We start from the raw sequence: 22943 nt of genomic DNA, 5'->3' as shown, positions 1-22943 counted from the left end.
TATTGAACTTACATCAGCAATCTAAAACATATGTGCTAAACCTACATTAAATATGTATAATCTTATGAAACAAACTAATATTATAAGGAATTAAACCGAATATGCATAATAAACAATTATCAAGACAAATAAACAGTCAAAGTAGATGTGAAAATAATTGTAAAAATGTATTAAATTGTTACTTGCCATGTTTACACCCTCTAAGTAACTATCTTCAGTCTGATAAAACGTGCATGGTTACCTGTACCTTTGTTTTGTGACGTATGATCCGATATGCAAATGAATGATATTATAAATTACTTAGATAACAAAATCGTTAAGGTCGTATATATTTCGAGAAGTCTGTTAAAACAAATAAGACAAGATAACGGAAATTACTACTAAAAATATTCTTATCTAAAGGCACGGTAACTGTTAGTCTACATCATAAACTGTAAAACGCATTTGTGTTAAAAAGAACAACCCTAATTAAACGTCAGGGTTATTTTAGTCAAATTGTTTCACTGTTGTTGATTATCTTGTCATAACTTTATTTTAAATAATTACATTCGTAAACATAGACTTATTGCCATGCAGTCATCTAAATTTGTTACAGTGCATCTTTTGTGAATCTTTGATAATCTGTTTTTGGTCAATATTCAATTTGGTTTATATATGAACATATTTAAAATGTTTCTTTCCTTCCTTTTTTAATGATGCGCACCAAACAAGTAATCATACTTCAAAAAGTCAAACAAATATGTACGTATTATTTTTTATACGTGTATCTAATAAATATTGATAAAGAATTCTCAAATAAAATGATGACTCTTGTGACAGCAATTTAGAAATATTTATTTAAGCTTGATTGCGAAACATCTTATATGTATGACTGTAGAGCTTATTATTCTTCATTTGCAACGTCAGAATAACTACTCGAAAAATATGGCCAATAGCAATACAACATTCATTCTATTGATACAGAGGTATTTCATCTAAGTCTAAAAATATTTATTTATGCTTGATTGTGAAACAACTAATATTTGTCACTTTATCATTAATCTTACACATAATATTATTCAATCTTAAAATAAAGTAGACAAACACATGAAACAATAAGTTAAAGATGTTTTAAAGAACTTAAAGTTTTTATAAAGACCTTCACACATGTTGCTTTAAGAACATCTTAAGTGAATACAGACAATGAATGACAACACAAATCTAAACTCGCTGAAAAAAATTCATTTAAAATCCCATTTTAAATTCGTTTAAAACCAACAACAACTGCTTGTTTTACCAGTTTAATATTTCAACTAACTTACACAACCACACACTGCATTGCTACGTGACCTTATAAAGTTATAATACATTTATGTCATACTTATCTTATGATATCGTCTTATATCAGCTAGCTATTAAATAGTTACAATTTGGAATAAGTATTTTTTATAAATATCCGTAAGACAATATTTCTAATTTGAAGCAACAACAATCCGGGAATAAAGTCCCGCGAAAAAATCGTATTTTGTATTATGATAACAATGTCAGGACAGAATAAAAAATGTCTCTCTTAAATATCTGTGCAGGTTATTATAAATGACACTTGGTAAGACTTAATAAGAGACAGCATAATGACAAAAATGAAATTGTCACGTATATTTGAAAACACTAACACTTCGATATCAGTTAATACAGTAAAAATATACTATGACATCCATGATCAAAGAAATGTTATAAAATCTATGAAATTCTTACAAAATATGTCTAATTTGTAGAAAAGAACGAATAAACAATGTATGGGAAGTCACGTTTACTATTACAAGACAAGTACTTTTTTTAAACTGCTATTTTTATTCACGACACTATATATGCATAATTATTATGACAACCTATTGTGTGATGAGTTTAAAACTTTACATAATTATCTTCTTTGTGTGAAGTCAAATGATGTTTATTTTATATTTACAAAAAGACTGAGCACCATTATCATTATTTTCTATCCAATTTTAGCTTAGTATATCTTTAAAAATCACTTTTCATCAATGTTGAAGCTAACATCGAACAATTTTAACATGAGAATGACATTTTTAAGCTCACGTGTAAATGTAAGAAAATATTGTTCACTGTTTACTTTTGTTAAGAATAATTTGACAATATCTTTTTGATATTGGTATATACAACTGTATTTATAGAAATGTAATGTGTGCGTATGTTTGTGAGCGGAGGAGGGAATGTTGCAGCGGGAGTTGGTATAAACACGACTTACCAATTATTTTGTTATCGCTTGTTCGAGTATATTAATTTTATAATAACTTTCAGCATCTCCAATTTACATTTAATATAATTGCCAATTCGTTTTTACATTTGAATTCATTATTTACTTATGCTTATTTTGTATATTATGACCTTGCTCTTCTATTACTATATTAACTCTTATTGATCAACAATAGCCCGTCAATTGAGAAATACGGAAGGGCACCTGAGGTCTTCCTCCACCAGTAAAGCTGGAACGTCGACATATGACCTTTACTGTGTCGGTTTGACGTTAAAACAAATCAAATACAAATTGAGAAAAAGAAAATTATATTTATAAATTATCATCATCCTAAACAATATTACAACATTTCTAAGATATAAATTGAAACTATACTATATTTTGTTTACATAAGTTGCTTTGAATGACAAAAGATGATTAGACAATTAGGTATGTAATCGGTTGTTTGCTTTTAAACTTACCACAAACACACATTGCTATGTATAACTTTGGATATACAAATATTTACATATACAAATACGATTCGGCAAAAAATTAATAGGATTCGGCACGTAACTCACTCACTCACTCACCTATCTCTCACTTTCTCACTTAAACTTACAGATTATTCGATATTTATACAGTGCAGTTTAGCATAGTTTTAGGGTCCAAATTTAATTATTGAAACTGTAGTCGAATCCTTATTTCAGTCAATGCATGCATGCTCAGTAGCATTGAGTCCTCCGTTTGATTCATGCTGTCCTGGTTTAGATGTAAGTATCTGTTTTTATTTATAATTTACATAATTGAAAATTGTCATTGATAAAACTTCCACGGGTATGTAATTGATTAAATCAAAAATCTGTATTTTTGTTTGTTAATTAAATTGTTTGTTAATTTTGTTGTTCTTCTTCTTTTGCAATAGTTTAGTTTTCAGTACATAACATAACATTTGCTATTTTCGAATTTGTTATATTAGAAGTTCCCTTGCTTTCACTCATGGAAAGTGAAATCGAAAATTATTTTATGTCGTTTTACACAGTTAATTCAGTCCAAACAATCGAACATTTGATAATAAATCAAAGGCATATTCAATAACCACTGTTTTTAACAAAAAGAAAAAACAACTAAAAAATATCAATAATTCTTTTTAAAAAATGAATAGATAAATGCCAGTATATATAAATTCTTTTTTTTTTTGTAAACAGATTGTCAGTTTATCAACTTATTAAATATATTCATGCTTTCTGTATTTTCATATATCTACTTGCATTTCGCACAAATCACGTAAGTAACAAGTTCTTTACATCACAGAAAAGCATAGATTTGAGAAACAAACGGTTTATGTTACACACTTTTCAAAAAGCACTAAAATAACTCCGAATGTCATAAGGAAAAAAGTAAATCATATAATATATATACTTCCGGTTCTGAAGAATCGTTTCATCAGCTTTTGACGATCTGAAAAAACAACAACAAAAAACTAATAATGTTTTTTTTGAAATTAAACTAAAGTAAAATTTACTGAAAGTATATTAGTATCTAGGTTTTAACCTTGTTTTGAAGAATATCATATTTCTGTTAAAATAATTAAAAACAACAACTATATTAATTAATGCAATACAAAACAGTCGATAAGTAAAATGCCGGTTCAAATTCTATTTTTTATAATAATTTAAGAATAAAAGTTTGACAAAAAACATTTTTTTCGATGAAACTTATTACTAAATGAAAAATTATGTCTTTAAATCCTTTATTATGAAGATATTTGACGTCTAAGACTTACTTGCATTCAAGACTTGGATAGGTGTAGACGGGCACTTATAAAAAACACACACACTTTTAAATGAACAAACAACAGTTTACTTATCCGTTCGTGAACAGTAAAACCATAAAAAATTGTGGTTTCAAATTCCTAGTTTCACGTTGTTGTATGCTCAAATGTCTATTATATATTAAGATGTTAAAGCTTTGACAATAAACATTTCTTTCTTTCTGAGAAATCATTAATGGACTCTTGTAAAGACAAATATGATACCGTCTTATCTGAGATTTTTGACTGCCTCAGGGTGCAAGGACCACCGGTATGGCAAATAGGCCGAGTTTCATCGTAATGGTAGCACCTTTGAAATGATATACAGAATGTGAAAGAACAAACAAACAAAAATTAAAACAATGATGAATATTGATATGAGATATTCGAAAATGAATATATATTACGCCCTCTAGCGCTATCGAAAGGAAATTGTCCCCTAAAACAATTTTGGAAACAGTGATCCCTCGAAAGCATTAATCACAACAAAATGACGTCACAATTGCAGACTCGGTTTGATTGAGTCTGTACATGAGGTATAATGAAAAGAAAACGTGCAAAATCCTTCTCGCTCCCAGCACTTAATAGTGCTGGCCTCAATGATCCCAAAGGATCAAAAAATATATAACAACACTGACTAAGGCACTTAAGTCAAGACTTAACTAAAGTAATCAGAAGTTTCCTTCATGTATAAGATTAAAGAAAATTACACGAATTCAAGTGCAATGTTACAAATTCGGGTTGACTTAATTTCAAAACATGGAATAAAAGTGCAAAATTGTTACATTATTCAATAATTTACAAAAAATGAATACAATTAAGTATAAAACAGTAAATACATGTATAAATAAGATAATGATATATCATTCTAATATCTCAAAACGCAGTTACTTAACTGCTATTTCTAGAAAAAAGAAAGCAGCGTAACTCCTGAACAATTAAAATTAGTCAAAAATAATTATGTTTGCTTATGAAAATTTAGGTATATAACATTCATAATATATTATTACTTGTTTAGGAAAGAGCAATAGTATTTCGCAAATATATTATTCAATATTGATTAATCATTAAAAAGCAAAATTGCATAAGAGGGATGTAGTTTACGTTACACTGACAGTATAATAGGTCATACTGCGACTTGTAGCTTCATTGGAGTTGGAGGACATAAATGGACCCGTGCATTATGCCAGACATGTTTAAGTACCCATGTTTACGAGTCGTATATTACTTTACCTGTGTTTTTAGCCGTACAGACGTCGACATTCATTGTAAAACCAGCTGCACATTTACACTTTCCCTTAACTGTGTCACATTCAGTATGTTCATTCGGGTCACACTCATTACCGTTTGCTTGACACGTCACGGTGTTCAACACTGCAAAGTTGATGTAAAGGAAAGATGCTAAATAGTAAATATCAAAGACGGAATTGGCCATTATAGACTTCGTTAATGCAGATGTCAAGTTATTTTTCAGATTGTCGGCAAACTTTATTACGTTATCTCAGACATGTAACAGTTGATGATGTTTCAAAGACGGTCAAACTCTGATGAACATTCCTATAGCACTACATTTATAAGAGCACGTATAATTAAAAATTTCTAAAAGTTTATAATAGCATTGGAGCCCCAGTCTATCTTTATTAATTTCACCCAAAAAGGTGCGTCTTTAGATTTTTAGTTAAATCTTTAAGCAAAGTTTACAGTTATGTTTGTAAAGTAAAGAAAAGGCGGACAGAAACTTTTACGGCTGACATTACAGTGGCGCAGTTGTTGAAAAACATTGGGGTATACTTCATCTGTTTTTCTTAATTAGATATTCAATTAAAATTGAAAATATCAACACAAGCTTCATGTGATTTAAATTCTTAAGTATTTTTGATACGATTAATCTTTAAATCGGAACCATATGTGAAGTGTACGACATAACTAAGACTTTCCAAATCAATTTATATTAAATGTTGGTCAGTAAACATTTGGTTAAGTGTATGGTATACTTCAGAAGTATTGGTAACATTAAACTTGTTTTTTTATTATATAATGCACTTACATTTTTGCAAGCATTGTCCCTTTCACCATAGCCTGTGCTACACGTGCATTTAGAACCTGTACATACTGAGCTAGTAGCGCCTGGACAGGGATCGCTTCCTGTGCACTGGGTTCCTAGCACTAAACAAAATTATATAAGTGTTATTAAGTGTTCCTGTTGATATTCTATTATCTTTTTAATGCAAAACTATAATAAGATTTTTCAGTTATTGATAATAAATTTATGAATATTTTTTATACCGTGAAATGTTATTTTAATGCAAGAAAAATGCTATAAATTCCAATGCATTTATCTTTGCTGTGAATTGTAAAAAGGGGAAACGATAGACTGTAATGTAATGTGCATCAAATCTTCAGTCACTAACCTTTAACACAAGTGCTTCCTCCATTTGGGCCTTCCTTGTAACCGTCCTTACATTTGCATTTATTTGTAGCACATATGGAAAAGGGAATAGCACTACATTCAGTTCCTGTACTTGAACATGTCACAGTTGAAACTTGTTCTTTAATAACAAAAACAAATGGAAAACAAATATTTTATAGCAACCGTTTTTGCGTTAACACTTCAATGAACGTCGACATTATCAATTGCAATGTGCCACATAATGATTAATAGTTGTAATTTAAACTGGTATAGGACTACTGACGTTACATTAATAGGATTATTTTCTACTCAGAAACCCGAGTATTGATTTTCAGTGTATTCTTATCCAACAACTTGTACTTTGGGACAAGTATAAAGAATATCATTGAGGGAAATATTTATTGACAAAATTGTAAGAATGTTCACAATTTTCAATCATAAGTGATGGTTACGCCTATAGAAGTAGTTGTGGCAATTTGCAGTGCAGTCTTTAAAAGAAAATGATTGTTTTGTTAAGATGATATATTATCTTTTAAAAGAAATAGGACAGCTATAAAAGAAACTGGTTGAAAAAAATTCCAAAGAACGCAAGTCAATTATGAAATTAATGCGAAGAGCATGTGAAAATATGTTTCGTTATTTTCTATAAATAAAACTAATGGTAAATAATAAATGCGATAATAATAACACTAGCAAAAATAAGCCACTGTGAAACTGTAGTCGAGGACGGTGTATTTAAATTATCTGCAATTCTTATGAATGTGTCTAATTAGTACTAGTCACTAACCAAATCACAAGGTTTTAAACAAAGATGTCCATAAGACTTTAATACGTTCTTGATAGTGTAAAACAGAGAGGTCTTTAAAAACAATGCTTGAAAGTTGAGTAAGATGAATTTTATATTATAATAAAAAGAGCATGGCTTGATTGAAATCATTTTACTTCCGTTAAGAGTATTACATCATTAAATAAAACAGTAATGTGACACAAAAAAATAAACTGTATTTCTAAGTTGTGAAAGAAGTGAAATTCTGTCAAATCATATTAAACAGTAATGTCTCATATCATGAATGGGAGGTGATGATAAACAACAAGTATTCAATTCATATCCTGAAAGGTACAGAGGTATTGTTTCGAAGCTTGAACATTACGGCTCTTCAAAACAATGGTGGGTTTACGAACTAAAAGCTAACGGCAATGCCGACGCCTACACCAACGTCGACACCGTGATGAATAGGATACAATATATATTAAATAGTTCAGCTACAATAGGTCAAACACTTGCCGTCACGATACATAAGTTAGTTTTAGTCTTGCATATTTATTTTGAAAACAAAGGACTATGAGTTAAACAGTTTGAAATCTCTCCGAATATTGGTCTACTTTCAAAGAATTTTAAAATTGTTAGCGTGCATTGTTTGAAATAAGTTTTAAACACATCACTTTTTATCGTTTTATATAGATTAACAATCAACAACCGAATAACAATGTTATTACAAAACTAATATATGAAGAAAAGAGGAAAATGCTAAAAAATGTTGAATTCTGTTATATAATTAATGACTTGAGATATAAAGATAATAGGGACTTAAGTTCCAACGATCTAATATGATAAAGTGTCAAAAATATTTATGCATTAGGTTCTACTTTTTGTGTTTCCACTATGTCCTTCCGTCCGTCCATACGTCCTTCCGTCCGTACGTCCGTTCTCTTTTTGTGTCGCACGTAATTCAAAAAGTATTTGACCTAGAGTCATGAAACCTTACAAGAATGTTGATCAGTATGTGTAGTTATGCACCTGGGTATTTTTGTGTGGATATATTAGTATTTTTAGAGTTACTGCCCTTAGATTAGTAAAAATTTCAAATTTTCAACTTGTGTCGCACGTAACTAAAAAAGTATTTGACATAGAGTCATGAAACCTTACAAGAATGTTGCTCAGCATATGAAGTTGTGCCCCTGGGTATTTTTGTGACGATTTATTAAGTATTTTTTAGTTATTGGCCTTGAATTAGTAAACATGTCCCATTTTCAACTTCTGTCGCACGTATTTGACCTAGAGTCATGAAACCTTACAAGAACGTTGGTCATCATGTGTCATTGGGCACCTGGGTATTTTCCTGTGGATTCTTTTAGAATTTTTAGAGTGATTGCCCTTAAATTTGTATAAAATTCCAATTTTCAACTTGGGTCGCATGTAACTAAAAAGTATTTTTTACTTGGTACATAAACCTTACAAGAATGTTGATCAGCATGTGTAGCTGTGCACCTAGGTATTTTCGTGTGGATATTTTAGTACTTTTAGAATTATTGCCCTTGAATTAGTGAAAATGTCCAATTTTCAACTTGTGTCGCACATAACTAAAACGTATTTGACCAAGAGTCACGAAACCTTACAAAAATGATGCTTAGCATGTGAAGTTGTGCACCTGTGTATTTTCGTGTGGATATTGTTTTTGTATTTTTAGAATAATTGCCCTTGACTTAGTAAAAATTTGCAATTTTTAACTTGTGTCGCACGTAACTAAAAAGTATATGACCTACAGTCAGGAAACCTTTCAAGAATGTTGATCAGCATGTGAAGTTGTGCATCTGGGTATTTTTTTGAGGATATATTGAGTATGTTTTGAGTTATTGCCTTTGCATTAGAAAAAATGTCCATTTTCAACTTGTGTCGCACGTAAATAAAAAAGTATTTGACCTTGAGTCATGAAACCTTACAAGAACATTGGGCATCACGTCTAATTGTGCACCTGGGTATTTTTCTCTGGATTTTTTAAAATACAATATTCAACTTGTGTTGCACGTAACTCAAAAAAGTATTTGACATGTATGCCTGAAAGTTTACAAGAATGTTGGTCAGCATGTGTACTTATGCACCTTGGGGTTTTCATGTGGATTTATTCAGTATTTGTAGTATTTGTCCTTTACTTAATAAAATAATTTTAGTTTTCAACTTGGGAATATGTAGCCAAAATGTATTTGACCAAGAGACACAAGATTGACAAATAGGTGGAATGTTGGGACACCCGTGTCCTATGGACACATTTCTAGTTCACAATGATATGCAACTAAGTAAACAACGAATACATACTAAGAAAGATTGATTAGTGTTTCGGATATTTAACTGTAATAGAGAACAATTGTCAATTTCAATTTGAAATATCCATTAGGGAATATTAAGTAAAAAATGAAAATACCTCGTCATTTGCTTTATATAGTGGCATATTTCTGCCAACAGTTAACCATATAATTATCGAGTTTACTTTCTGACTAACACGTTAGCTTTCGTGTTGACACGATAAAAACATATATTTATCAGACTAACTAGATATTTTGTTGGATAGATAAATAACAGCAAAAAAAAAATGTCCGGAACTGCCAACAATTACCTTTTAAACAAAATATAAGTATAAAACTTTTGAGTTCGATAACTTAAATATTAGATAATTATCTGTATAACTTATTATGTTTTCAGTTAATATATAATGTTTCAGACAGAAAATTATCGATTTTTATTTTTGTCCTTTTTGTTTCAGTCACTATGTGAGTCACTGAAGCTTAATAATTGAATTTTAACCAAATATGATCGTAGTTATGTTCTCTATTAGTTTAATGTTAACCATGAAATCAATTTAAAGGTATGTCTATTCATTATTTTCAAAAGGTACATCATTATAAATAAATTGTAAAAACTATGGGTTGCCTCACAATTTTGCATGAATTGAAATGTTTTAGTAATAATAAAAATAATAAAGAGATGGTAACTTTCTTTCATTTCCTTTACATTTTATTATTTTCATTAAGATGAGAACGGAAATAAATGTCAAACTGTGCAACTTTTACATGTTAACAAGAAATGATGTTCTGAAATAAATGTTCAGTAATAATATTTTTTCAATGAAAATGAAGGCTGAATTGACATAATAGTATACTGAGAAAATATCAATCCAGAGAGTGCCGAAATAAAATAACGTGTCGCATGGAACCGAGAGAGCTAGTATTTTGCAGACAACAAAACATTCTTCTACTACAACGTGCAAGCGTAGTTAACAAACAAACAAAAATGACAACATTTATTGTATTATATTAAATGTAACTTATAGTTAGAAATAATAAATTAAAACAATAAAAATATAGAACAGATAATATTAAAAAAGAAGCAATCGACAGTCTTTCGAGACCAGTTTGTCTTCAAAAAGTACAAATAATTATAAGCTAAATCACTTTTCAAAAACTTCATAAATAAATGTAGCACTCCAATAATTTAGCACAATTCTACAACAACAAAACTAATCGCCTTAAAACCGAAAGTTTTTAAAACACATTCAGGTTTAATAGACTGACTATTAAAATATGATTTTATACTTCGTCTAATGGTTGAAGCATATTCTTAGTAAAGGCATATCACAAATGTTTATCTCCGATTTGTTCATATAAATACATTTTTAATAACTGTCCTGTCCATCATTTGAACACAAATAGACATCAAAACTATTCTAAAATTTACACGAACTTCATTCTAAAATAGTATGCGTTTGTAATATTATTAAAGCTTTCAATTTAACAGTATGTACACAAAAATAACAAAAATTGAAGTGAACATTATAACTGTGTATAAAACAAAATGTTTCCCTTTGCTTATCAAACTTTAGTTTCAAATCTTTATCAAATTAATTTTGTTTTTTACCTGCGCAACAAATATGGCCAGTGAGTCCAAGTATCAAAATTATGATCTTCAATCTGTTGAGCGCAAGGTGAGCCATGTTTTCGTCTTCACTTGTCTGTTAATTCGGACTAATAACAAAACAACAACTTCAAATGACGCGTCAACGCATTATATGAATTCCAAATAAACAATTTACAAAATAATGTGAAAATCAAATATGCAAACATATGAGAAAAAAAATAAGTCACTGTGATGCTTATGTATTGACGTGTACACAAAACAAAAATAATAATAATTCAACAATACGGGACAGGTTTTAGTTTGAGTTTTAAATTATTTGTCAATAAATATTTAGCATCGATTGATTTAAAAAATTAATTTCATCGCTTAAACCCTAGGAAATTATTTGCACTCAATAGCTTTATATTAATATTTTTGCGTACGCATATTCCATTTGTTTACATTATTTTTACAATAGCACATGTCATAAAACCCTGTTTCTCTCTCACACTACCTCTTAGTTACATTAAATCGCATTTTATCATAAACGTATATTTAAAGTATTTTGATATATTTAACAAAATAAAAATATAAAACGAATGTATTGTCGTAAAACATACTTTATATTCCTTTATTTAAACAAATTAATGTAAAAATATTCATGTCTAAAAACGTCAACTTACCTTTCACTTAGTTTAGTTATACCGTAATAGCAATGATATCTTTGAGCATAAAGCCTCTTTTTATATTGTATTCAACATTTTCACTTGTTAACGACAGAAAACGACAGATAACACAAATGAATGTAACCAATCATATTAAACTGATCAAAGCATGTTCAATCCTGTTATAACAGCTGAACAGTCAGTAAAGAGGTTTTTGTTTCTTTGTCTTGTCCTCGTATCGGTACAAGAAAGAATAATGTTTATACCAATTTAATATAGATAATTTAATTTATGATTAATTGAATAATTCCATTTATTTGAATATATCACTTGAAAAAAATCAACATAAAATAGAGGGAAATATTTCTCTTGTTAACATAAAACGTAAAAGAAATAATCAAAACTAATATAAAACAATTTTTAACAGATAAGAGATAAAATTTATGTAACACTGGATACAAATGAGTATAACAACATTAATCGCAAAGGTGTATTTTGAAATGACATAATGCACATCCTAGGGTATATAGTGAGTCAACAGGTGAATGTAAATATCACTCTAAATTTTGCTATAATTCCTCACAAATTTATAATTTGCCTCTCATGAACGATTAATAACAAACGTTGCCAAAGAAAAATTCTATAAATATCAATTGGAATGTACCTGTAACATTCAATTTATAAAACTAGTGGTGCAATTTTTTTTTTGGTTTGTTTTTAGGCACATTAATATTCTGTCAAGTTGTGTTTGTAAGATTTGAATCGTATCATTTTTCTAAACTGTAAACTTTAACTGTATATAAATACACCATTTTTCTATTTAAGTCCTAATAACTTAAAAAGTATGATAATTCTAAGACGCAAGTAATCGACCTAATCACATTCATATGATTTCCCATGAATCTTTTAAAAGCTTTTAAATATGAATAGAGTTGTAAATTTTTGAATACGTTACATATATTAACATATCTATGAAAAAGTAAAATTAAAAGACGATATTTTTCCTTAAAGATGATTGTGCAATGTCGCTCTTACAAAACCTTGTGTCATCATACCATTTTCATATTTTTACTTATCGATTACCATTCATGACAACATGTATCATCTTTGATACATGCTTATGATATTGCAATTAGCTAAGAGGTATCCTAAAATATTTTCATTTTGGTTTCTTTAAGTAAATTATTCATGCTACACTAAAATGTTGGTTTTAAATAACTTTGGAAAATGAGTCGCTTGTCTGGCTGTTCCCAGTAATAATTTATTAATAAATTAAAAAGAAAATATTATATTCGAATTCAGTTGACTGAGAGCCATATTCTCACAGCCTTTAAGCAATCATTTTGCTTAACTTGATGTTGAGCAGATAAACATAGCGATAAAGTATACCTTGTAACTATTGTAAAAGGTTTGAGAAATACCTGTTTATCGACAAAATAACGAAAACATACTGTGATAAATAATTATATTCAAAAGCGCTATAATCCTCCGTGAATATTTATGTTGTTAATAAAAAGAAGTAAATACATTTGTTTTTAATAACTTGTCTGATTTACTTCCATTTTCGGTTATTGGACAAATGTAGATAAAATTGTCATTCCTTTTTAATTTATTACATTCGTAATATAGATTGATTGCAATGCAGTCAATTGTTAACATTAAAACTTCAGAATACATATCAATTTGTGACAGTGCGTTTTTTAAAAATGTTTGATAATCGATTGTGTTGTAAATATCAATTTGGATTAAAGAGTTGGGAAAATTAACACATTCTGTCGTTATAATTTTACACATTTTTACAGTGACTAAACAATTGTCTGCATTAAGCAGTAAATTGTTAAGTAAAGCAAATGATAAAAAAAACAACAGAAAACTGAATATTTTGAGAAAATAGCTAACCATACAATGTATTATCATTTCTGTGAATGATGCGTAATAAATAATGCGTTCTGTTAGAAATTCAACACTGTCTTATGTGGTCTTCTTAATTTCCTTTCTCGGACATTCAAATGTTGCGCTTGCTTAAAACATTATTATAAAATCTGCTTCGTGGAAATAATTTCATAGTATCAAATATCAAAGAGATAGAGTTGACATTTTTGTAAGATTTCAACATGTTTGTCTGCTTTCTTCATTACTATGCAGAAAAGTGCGCTCCATACAAGTTACAAAGTACACATCACAAACATCTTTTAAAAGACATAGATTAAATATATGGCTAGTAGAAATACTTTCCTCTGTTGGAATGGAAGTATTTCGTAGCAACTACATATTAATTGCTGACGGTACATGAACAAGTTGATATTTAATCCTTTTAATGAAGTCTGATAGACCACTTAAAATAAATCTATTGTTTCAATTAGGTTTGATTAAGACCTCCGCGAATGTCTATTTTAAAGCATATATTTAGTGTAGCTATGGAATGTTGGTAAGTTCAATTTGAAGAATTCATATAACTTATGTAATAGCCGACAGCACAATAATTTAGACAATTTATTGAAGCTCATTCCGCAGATACAAATGGTATTTAACTTAATTAATAGTTCAAATTGAAACGATTAGGCCTTCGGGACAAATATTTTAAGTAATATATGTACATTTATATTGTGCCATCACTATGATATATAATATGCAAATTTGTTGCAAATGCACTTGAAACAAACATCAAACATTTGTAATAATTCGTTTAAGCCGTTTTTAACAAATAAGTTCAACGCACCAAGGTCCTCATTTGGCCTTCTATCCTATCGTAGTCCTTACCAGATTCAGGGCTACACCTTAAGTCTTATCACGATTCAGTCGCATTTTATAATTTACTCTTCTGAATGTTATGTTATTAATACTAGTACAGTAACTATATATAAGGAAGAAAGCCATGAGAACATGTCACACGAATGATTTACTTCTATTTTATTATCTGTTTCAATTTTCTTTCGATATCACATGTCATATGACAGGGTCACATATTTTGACATCTCCTTTTTCTAAAGCTGATCAATCTGTTAAATGTGACATTGCCAGATTTATTTTGAGACATTCTAATGCCAGCTGTTGAAACTGCCAGACTTTGTTTCACCCCTACTGCTTTTATATACCTTATTCTGTGAAAAAGTATTACATAATTTCAACATGATCAATTGTACAAGATCGATGTTGTATTTTGTATTTGGTATTGTGCAATGCAATGATCATTCAAAAATATATAAAAATGCAAAAAATCTAATCCATTAATGTCAATACAGTGTGAATGTTCTTACTTTGAGTTAACAAAATATTTAAATGATAATATCTTATTGCATTTACACCGTGTATATCTAGTAACGTAGGAATGTGCAAATAACACAATATTAACGATGAATATGTGCAACGCTATGACCAAAACGAGTAACATGGTTATTAAACGGACCAAAATATTTAATCTTTAATTAGTTAAATGAAATGAGAAAGCGCATACGGCTGGTAATGTTATACTTTAATCATCATTACAATTCTTTACAAATCATTCGTTTTGAAGACTTAAGTGTTTCGTCGAACTAAATGTACATGAACATAGTTTTTTTAAAACAAATCTTCATATTCAGTATTCCTTAAACATTAAAAAAGGATTCAGCTACTATTTCAGGGGTAATCAACATAATGATTGTTCTGGTGCATCATTCACGAATTCGGTGTTACCTCGTAAATATGGTCTCAGTCACGATTTATGAAAAATGTCTTACGTACACTGATTATCAAAATGCATAATGTAATATGTACGTGCTTGTATTCATTGGTATGCACGCTTTTCAAGGACGGTAACCGTCTACGACCCCTTGCACCAGCTGAAGGTAATATAAACGGATATGTGATATGCAGGCTTTCCTCAGGTTATATTTTCGATTACCTTCAGCCATGAACAGGCCCAAAGAAACCAGCCTTCGTCATTTTCAATTTTGTCGTTTTCGGCGTTCTTTAGGGATTCCATTTTTTTTCTTTATTTAAAGTTATGGAAACAAGTTTGAATTTTTATCAAATATTTGAGATATGTTTGTTGATATTTTCGATGTATAAGTACAATAAACAAAGAGATTTATATTCTGTTGTTCTTCAGTTACTTCTTTTTTAGTTTTTCTTCTAGTTTAGTGGTTGGTATTTCGTCTTGATACTGTATAATTACCATTCAAATATCTTATACAGATTGTCCGTTATATGCAGGCCTCCCTGACCTCTGGCCCCCTTTCAAAATCCCGATTTATTTAGTTAAGTGAGATCCAACGCATTTGTTTACGTAGGGCTAATATGCCCCTTTTCATGGATTGTCATGAGAGGTTATATTGAAGGTTACAAGATAATCCCTGTATAAACAAATACAGTGACTCTTGTACCATTTCATGTTAAATATTGAATTTTACGTAAGCCGGTGCTAGAGGCATGGACGGGAACTTGAACAGGCCCAATCAAACTGACCTCAACATTTTTAATTGTGCAGTTTTGAGCGTTCCTTAATGACTCGTTATTTTTCTATTCTACATAACTACAGTCTTTATTTCTTATTCTTACAGAAAGATGGAGTCAGTACGCGTTACCTTGTTATTTCTGCTGAGAGCAATAAAGATGCATATGCCATTGTGCTTGTTATAAAATATTTTCAATAAAACTCGAAGATTACAAACATACACATTTGTTTGATAGTATTTTATTGTGTCATAGAGTATACATCATACACATGTTCAAAATAAGTATGATAAATATATGGCCAACAGAAGTACCACTTATCATCGTATTTGAATGATAGTACTTCGTTAGCAAAAGTTTATTTTTACTCCATATTAAGAGCTCATTATACTTGAAAATGATTATGTCTATTTTTAGGGTGTACACAATCTAACGTTGAATCAGATTTATGGTTCTGATTAAGACCTACGCGTATGCAATTTTTAAACTTATACTAAGTGGGGCTATGTAATAATAGTAAATCAAAGTTGAAACTGTTTGAAGATTCCACACCATAAAATATCAATACCGAATTCAAAACACGCGCTATATTTGCCCTGGTACTTGAGAAAATTTATATACGCTAGATACATATGGTATTCTCTTTAATGGCTAGTTCCAATTTAAGTGCTTGAAACTTTAAAAAAAAAATGTCAAACAAATATTTAGTTGATTTACACCAGATAATGTCATTACTTAAATAAAAAAGAACAAACAATTGCTTAAACGTGTTAGAAACAAGCACAATATGCATGAACTTGTTATAAACATTATAAGCATCTTTTTAAATGTAGTATGATCTTTACAATCAGCTAAATGCCATGATATTATGTATGGTCATTCTAATTGCCAGGTTAGCAAGCAATCTACTATATAGCAATAGCTGTATCATGGGCGATGTTTCTAGCGATTGTTATATTTCTACCCATTTGAACTCGACCCGTGCATTTTTTTCCAAAAAGCAATCACACAAAATTAAAACCATTTAGCTTATATGTTTTTAAAAGCTTCTCTTGATATGAAGTTTACCTAGTCCTGAATTAAATTTGTTTTATTGTTATTAGTGGGAAATAAATCCATAAACACATTATGTACGGAAATACCACAGATATAACAGACAGTGTTGTAGCAAAGATTTTGAACAGAGGAAAAATGATGTACACTTATATATACGTTAGGTGCACTAATTAATCTTGTACCATCGCTGAAATAAATAATTTGAAAAACGAGATATTAAATTAGGAATGAGAACATGAACCCTTTTCCGACACTTAAGTAAAACAACATTGAGGTAAACTCTAGTGAGCATTTTTGAAAAACATTAATTTACTCAAAGCTTTGAATCTAAATCATGCACATTAAGGGACGATAAAAGTGTCTTTAAATACGAGTATTTATCATTAGTTTTGTTTAATTCTGTCGATAAATCTTTCTTTAGGCCTCCTACGAACGATACAAGGTACAACATTGTCTTGTTAATTAGATTAAACTTAGTGATTGCTGAATGCTGTGGGAATGTGACATTTATTCAGTTTTATTCGACGGTACCGGGAATATGTTTTTACGATTAATGTTCTAGTTGCTGTCCGTCGAGACCAATAATTTTGTGCAACATTCATGTTAGTTAACACGATCCGTTTGTCTAGAATAATTATTCTGATCGTGAAAATTGATTCAAATTTGAAAAGCATTGCAACGCATTTTACTCTAATCAGGTTAAGAATAATACAAAACTACGTTTTTTTAAATTCATTTCAGATTATACTTTTATATTTTCTAATTCTCTTTTGAATATCATTCGTGTCTTTTAGTTCCACAGATACATGTAATGTATGTAGGAAATAAATTCAAATATTATATTTTTAAACCATCTTATAAATTTCCATATGTTTTTATAAATCACTTACATCTATTCGTCCCCAGTGTGCTATATGAGGGGTACTCAATGAGTAAAGGTTCAAAACTGAAATAAGATTTTATAACCGGAGTGATAGCCAAACAAAGAGCAAACATACAAGGACTAAACATATTATTCAATGTGCATATCATTGTAAGTGCATTCCAAAGCAGTTTTTACTATAGGTTAAAGAATTTAATCTTATATTAATTTTTCACATGTCACTGATAGGGCATGCATTGCAGGTGGTAAGAAGCGTTAAGAAGTTGAGCATGTCACGTGTAATCAAACAGATAATAAATTCAACTGCGACAGAGGTTATCATCGAAAGGTGCCTAAAACATGTCTGCAAAGAAAACCCACTACATGGAAAACCAGTAAATTTCTAAAGTAACGACATTTTAATTGTCAATAGTAATTTGAGCCGCGTCACGACAAAACCAACAAAGTGCGTTTGCGACCAGCATGAGTCCAGACCAGCCTGCGCATCCGCGCAGTCTGATCAGAATACATGCTGTTCGCTTACCAAAATTTATAACAAGTAGAGAAACTGATATCGAACAGCATGGATCCTGATCAGACTGCGCGGATGCGCAGGCTGTTCTGGATCCATGCTGGTCGCAAACGCACTATATTGGTTTTGTCATGACGCGGCTCAATTATATTTGAATCAGATATGCGTCTCTTCTTTATTGTTCAGAAATTTATTTTATCAAACCCACCCTTTTCTTCACAATTAAAACTGATTGTCATCTCAAACAGAAATAGTAAATTTAAAGTTTATAAAATTTCCACTTGTAATGGCTTGCCTTGCGACTTTTTTTTTTTTTTTTTGGTAATCCAGAAATAAACCTGAATTTGTAATTAATTCGTTTTGGCTATATCAGTGCAAGAATGAACGTGTACGTAAATTGTATATCAATAGCTTCGCCTGTACAAAATCATAATTCTTGTAAAGTAAAATAATTTGTATAAATATTATCAAAAGTTTTGGTTATCTGTGTTTAAATTTGAATTTTGAAGTAATTAAAGTCATTTCTGGAGTTGATTACATATACCCAAGATTTTGAACTCGAACCCTGTATTATTCTGCAACAATGCAATCAAAATTGATGTATATTGCCTAAATAAAATAAAAGTTTAGATAGGAATAATACTTGTATCAATTTAAATGTAGTAAAGATTGCTACACGATGCATGACCAAAAACAAAACAACCTGTATGTTGATGTAAATAAATATTTCTCTTCCTTAAAACTTTGACGTTGATACGTTTTACTGACATAATAATTGGTGTATTTATGATGTTTGCACCGATTGTTTGTGTGTATATTCTAAATAACTTAAAGGAACTCCACTGAAGTCTTAACGCCCCAAAACACGAAATTCTAATTTCTTATATACATCAACAGGGACAGTTAAAACAGAAAGATGTGGAAAAGATAAGTTAGAAATAGTCTCAGAAATAAATCGTATAAATAGATCTGTGTGAAAAGTGTTGCAACGCTTTTCAATTTTGACTCAATTTTCACAATAAGAGTATTATGTCTTGAAAACCGGAGTCAGCGAATGATCTGAGATTTTACACACATTTAATTAGTTAAGATCTACAGCAAATGAAATATTAATCTCGAAAAATAATTTCAATTCCGTCATTTAAATACACCCCCCCCCCCAGTGGAGTCCTTTAATGTAGAAAGAAAATGATAAACTGTTCGGATATCAAGGAGCATGTAAGCAAACGTTTTTGATAAGTTTATCATGTCACTTTGTAGTAGTCATGTGACGCTACACTTATCATGTGACCGAGTCTTCTACTCGTAAAACTCATAAGTAAGGGTTGCTATCTTTGTTATCTAATATCAAGTTTAAGTTTAGGTTTAGACAATCAAACATGGTAAGATTGTTTTATTACATTTATTTTTTTTATTCTCATTTTTTTTGTTTCATTTTAGTTATAACATTTTGTATAAGTATAATATTTACTTGATTACTTAATTGTAAATAAATAGGCATTTGAAAATTACAGTAAGAAAAACTATTTGCCAAATATCTTTTTCTTTAAAAAAATATCTGTTCATCTAACTTTAAAATAGAAATTTGCCTAAAGTTAACCTTTAGAAATAAATTGTAATACGTCTGTTTAGAATTAAATCTATAAAATAAATTGTACAACATCTGTTGAATGTTAACTTTATAAAGTTAGTACATATTTCGAAAGTTAAATTTATGAAATAAATTGTAGAACATATATTAAAAGTTATGAAATAAATGGTAATGTACATCTGTTGAAAGTTAACTTTATGAAATAAAATTAATTTAATACATATTTTGAAATTTAACTGTATGCAAAAAAAGATCATAGTACATATTTCGAACTTTAAATTTATGAAATAGATTGTAATACATCTGTTGAAAGTTAATAGTATGAAATAAATGATAGTACACATTTTTGAAATAAATTGTGATACATATGTTGAAAGTTAACGTTTTGAAATAAATCGTAATTTATCTGTTAACAGTTAGATATATGGAATAAATTGTAATAAATATGTTGAAGGTTATCTGCATGAGATAAATTATAATTCATCTGTTGCATGCATTTAAATAGAATTACTTTCTCAAATAATTAACGTATATTGTCATTCAATTTTGATGACATGTTACGGCACACATTTTATTTGTCCATCAGATAAATTCTTATGCAAATCTTTTTAAATTGAAATAATTTTCCCTCTTCGGTATTTCATTGTATTTATAATCAAACCTGGTGGCAAGTATTATTTATATTAAATGTTACAAAACGTTGACAGGACAATTTATTGAGCAAATGGTAAAGTTCCTTCATATCATCGCTTTGAAAAATATTTAAGAAGTTATGATATATCAATATTATAATAATTGTACAAATTTATAAACACTAATTACAATATTGTACTTTTTAAATTGTTGATTCTAAAATGGCTATCCTTCAATCTGTGCTTTTGTTTTACTACTTTCAAATAGAACTCGCACAGTTGATTTGGTCTGCTTAATTTCATCATAATTGTAATTTCAAGATTATAATAGTCCTTTAATGATGAACGAGTATATGATTTAGTAAAAAAAACGAAACATTGTTAAAAGGTAACGTACAACGTAACTTCATCAAATTTTGTTTTTGCAAAAACATCACACTGTGTGTGATTATTAAGAAGCACTGAACTGGATTTGAATGTAAAAAAATACAAAAGGTTTATGTATGATATTTGTACAACGTTGTATTATGCTGTTGTTGTTGTTTTTCGTTAGTAGATGTGTACAGTATTTTCCGTTTTAACAAACTATATACTGAGATATTTGAATATCAAATTTTTATGATATTTTGGTTAAAATGCTTGTTCATTTTTCCAATAAAATGGATATTACATTTGTTTATGTCAACTAAAAATAGTTATTAATGTTTATATGGACTCAAAATTAGAAATAATATATGTTTATATGTTGACTCAGAGATGGTTATAACGTTTTTGTATGTCTTCTCATTAAAAATAGAACAAACTGCTTTTTATGCCTTTTTATTCAAAATACAAATTAAAAGTAAATGGTAATACTATTTGTGAGATATTAGATAATGCTCTCAATGTAATTATGTAAGACATGATATAGTCGTCATACATAAACCCCCCTAAAATGTTATATCATCAGTTTATATTAACCAAGAAACATTGTAATTATTCATGAATGTGTGACCTCAGAAAAAAGTCATAACATCTGGTTGTATAAAATTAGAAGAGTTTTAAGATATTTTGTTAAGATGAACTCAGGAGATGTTAACTGCTTGTTTTTATAACATTTTTTTAGTATATTATGTGAAATAAAACAAAAAAAAATACAAAATAATTATCATTTATCATTTTTAATATATTTCCATGCTAACAAGCTGATTAATATAATCATTATAGCTTAATAACGAATGTTGTTGCATGATGTTAGAGTACGAACGATCTTAGTATTTTGTAAAGTGATTATCCCGGAATATTAATTATGCAATTCAGGTTAAAACATGTGTGTGTTTTTATGTTTTTATGTAAGATTATTTTGGATAAATAAGAATACATTAAAACTGAACGAATTTTTTTATCATTTGTATTTAATTTTCAATTTTTAGTCGCTAGGACCTGCATTGTTGATCAGCTTTCTGCTACTGGGAATTTCTATTTTATATGGCGAGACAACAGGTAATATAAATAAAGTAAAAATAAATATAAAGTTGTGAAATCAAATTCTATAAAACCTTCTGTAAATTTATGCAAGATAGTGTATACGCTAATGGTTATTCTTATTAAAGTTTTATTCATTTCATTTATCAATACTTAATCATAGTATCAAAATTACCGTGAATATACCTAATAAAAATATAGACCAATGTTTTAGACTTGGACGCAAGTTGTACACCCCCAGTTGGCCAAGTGGCAGATGAATGTACGGTAGCCAATTCGGAATGTAAAACTGACACGTGTGTTTGCAAAACCGGGTTCATTAAAGAAAATGGAGCATGCCCAAAAGGTAAATTCTCTATTATTATATGTTGCATATAACAAATCTAGTACATTCGGTAACAGTCATTTGATAGACCTCATCCTGTATGCACTTACTTTATATTATATTTTTTAATGTCGTTAATTATTCATGAGGTTCGTAGACGTTATTTTCTTTTTAAATATGACTTTTGTATTCGCTCGATTGCCTTGGATTTGATTTACTGAATTCAAATATTATGATGTCAATTTATAAATTGACTA

At 29.2% G+C, this 22943-nt stretch overlaps 1 protein-coding gene and 2 long non-coding RNA genes across 3 annotated transcripts; 1 reads left to right on the top strand and 2 right to left on the bottom strand.

Annotated features, from left to right (window-relative positions):
• Positions 1-2588: 2588 nt before the first annotated feature.
• Positions 2589-5416, bottom strand: LOC132742047 (uncharacterized). The gene is made up of 3 exons (XR_009627383.1): positions 5280-5416; positions 4272-4356; positions 2589-3694 (listed from the first exon to the last, which is right to left on the bottom strand). It is a non-coding gene; the product is annotated as an uncharacterized LOC132742047 (long non-coding RNA).
• A 126-nt stretch (positions 5417-5542) lies between these two features.
• LOC132742057 (uncharacterized) lies at positions 5543-11963 on the bottom strand. Its single transcript, XM_060730343.1, has 5 exons — positions 11809-11963; positions 11147-11253; positions 6458-6595; positions 6094-6212; positions 5543-5611 (listed from the first exon to the last, which is right to left on the bottom strand). The coding sequence occupies exons 2-5, from the start codon at positions 11220-11222 to the stop codon at positions 5543-5545; spliced, it is 402 nt and encodes a 133-aa protein (XP_060586326.1). The 5' UTR covers positions 11223-11253; positions 11809-11963.
• Positions 11964-19940: 7977 nt separating this feature from the next.
• LOC132742046 (uncharacterized) lies at positions 19941-22780 on the top strand. Its single transcript, XR_009627382.1, has 3 exons — positions 19941-20056; positions 22310-22379; positions 22576-22780. It is a non-coding gene; the product is annotated as an uncharacterized LOC132742046 (long non-coding RNA).
• The last annotated feature ends 163 nt before the right edge of the window (positions 22781-22943 follow it).

This window comes from Ruditapes philippinarum, unplaced genomic scaffold (assembly GCF_026571515.1).
Source record: "Ruditapes philippinarum isolate M1 unplaced genomic scaffold, ASM2657151v2 ctg9738_1_1_1_1, whole genome shotgun sequence".
Classification (NCBI taxonomy): Eukaryota; Metazoa; Mollusca; class Bivalvia; order Venerida; family Veneridae; genus Ruditapes; species Ruditapes philippinarum.
The sequence above is the reverse complement of the archived record's forward strand: the minus strand, read 5'-3'. Positions and strand labels throughout refer to the sequence as shown.

Bases quoted from the DNA above. Each gene is read 5' to 3' on its own strand.
- LOC132742057 (XM_060730343.1), bottom strand. From the start codon at position 11,222: ATGGCTCACCTTGCGCTCAACAGATTGAAGATCATAATTTTGATACTT. The intron at 6,596-11,146 runs GTAAAAAACAAA...TTGTTATTAAAG, and splicing joins TGGCCATATTTGTTGCGCAG to AACAAGTTTCAACTGTGACA. The intron at 6,213-6,457 runs GTTAGTGACTGA...AATTTTGTTTAG, and splicing joins AGGAAGCACTTGTGTTAAAG to TGCTAGGAACCCAGTGCACA.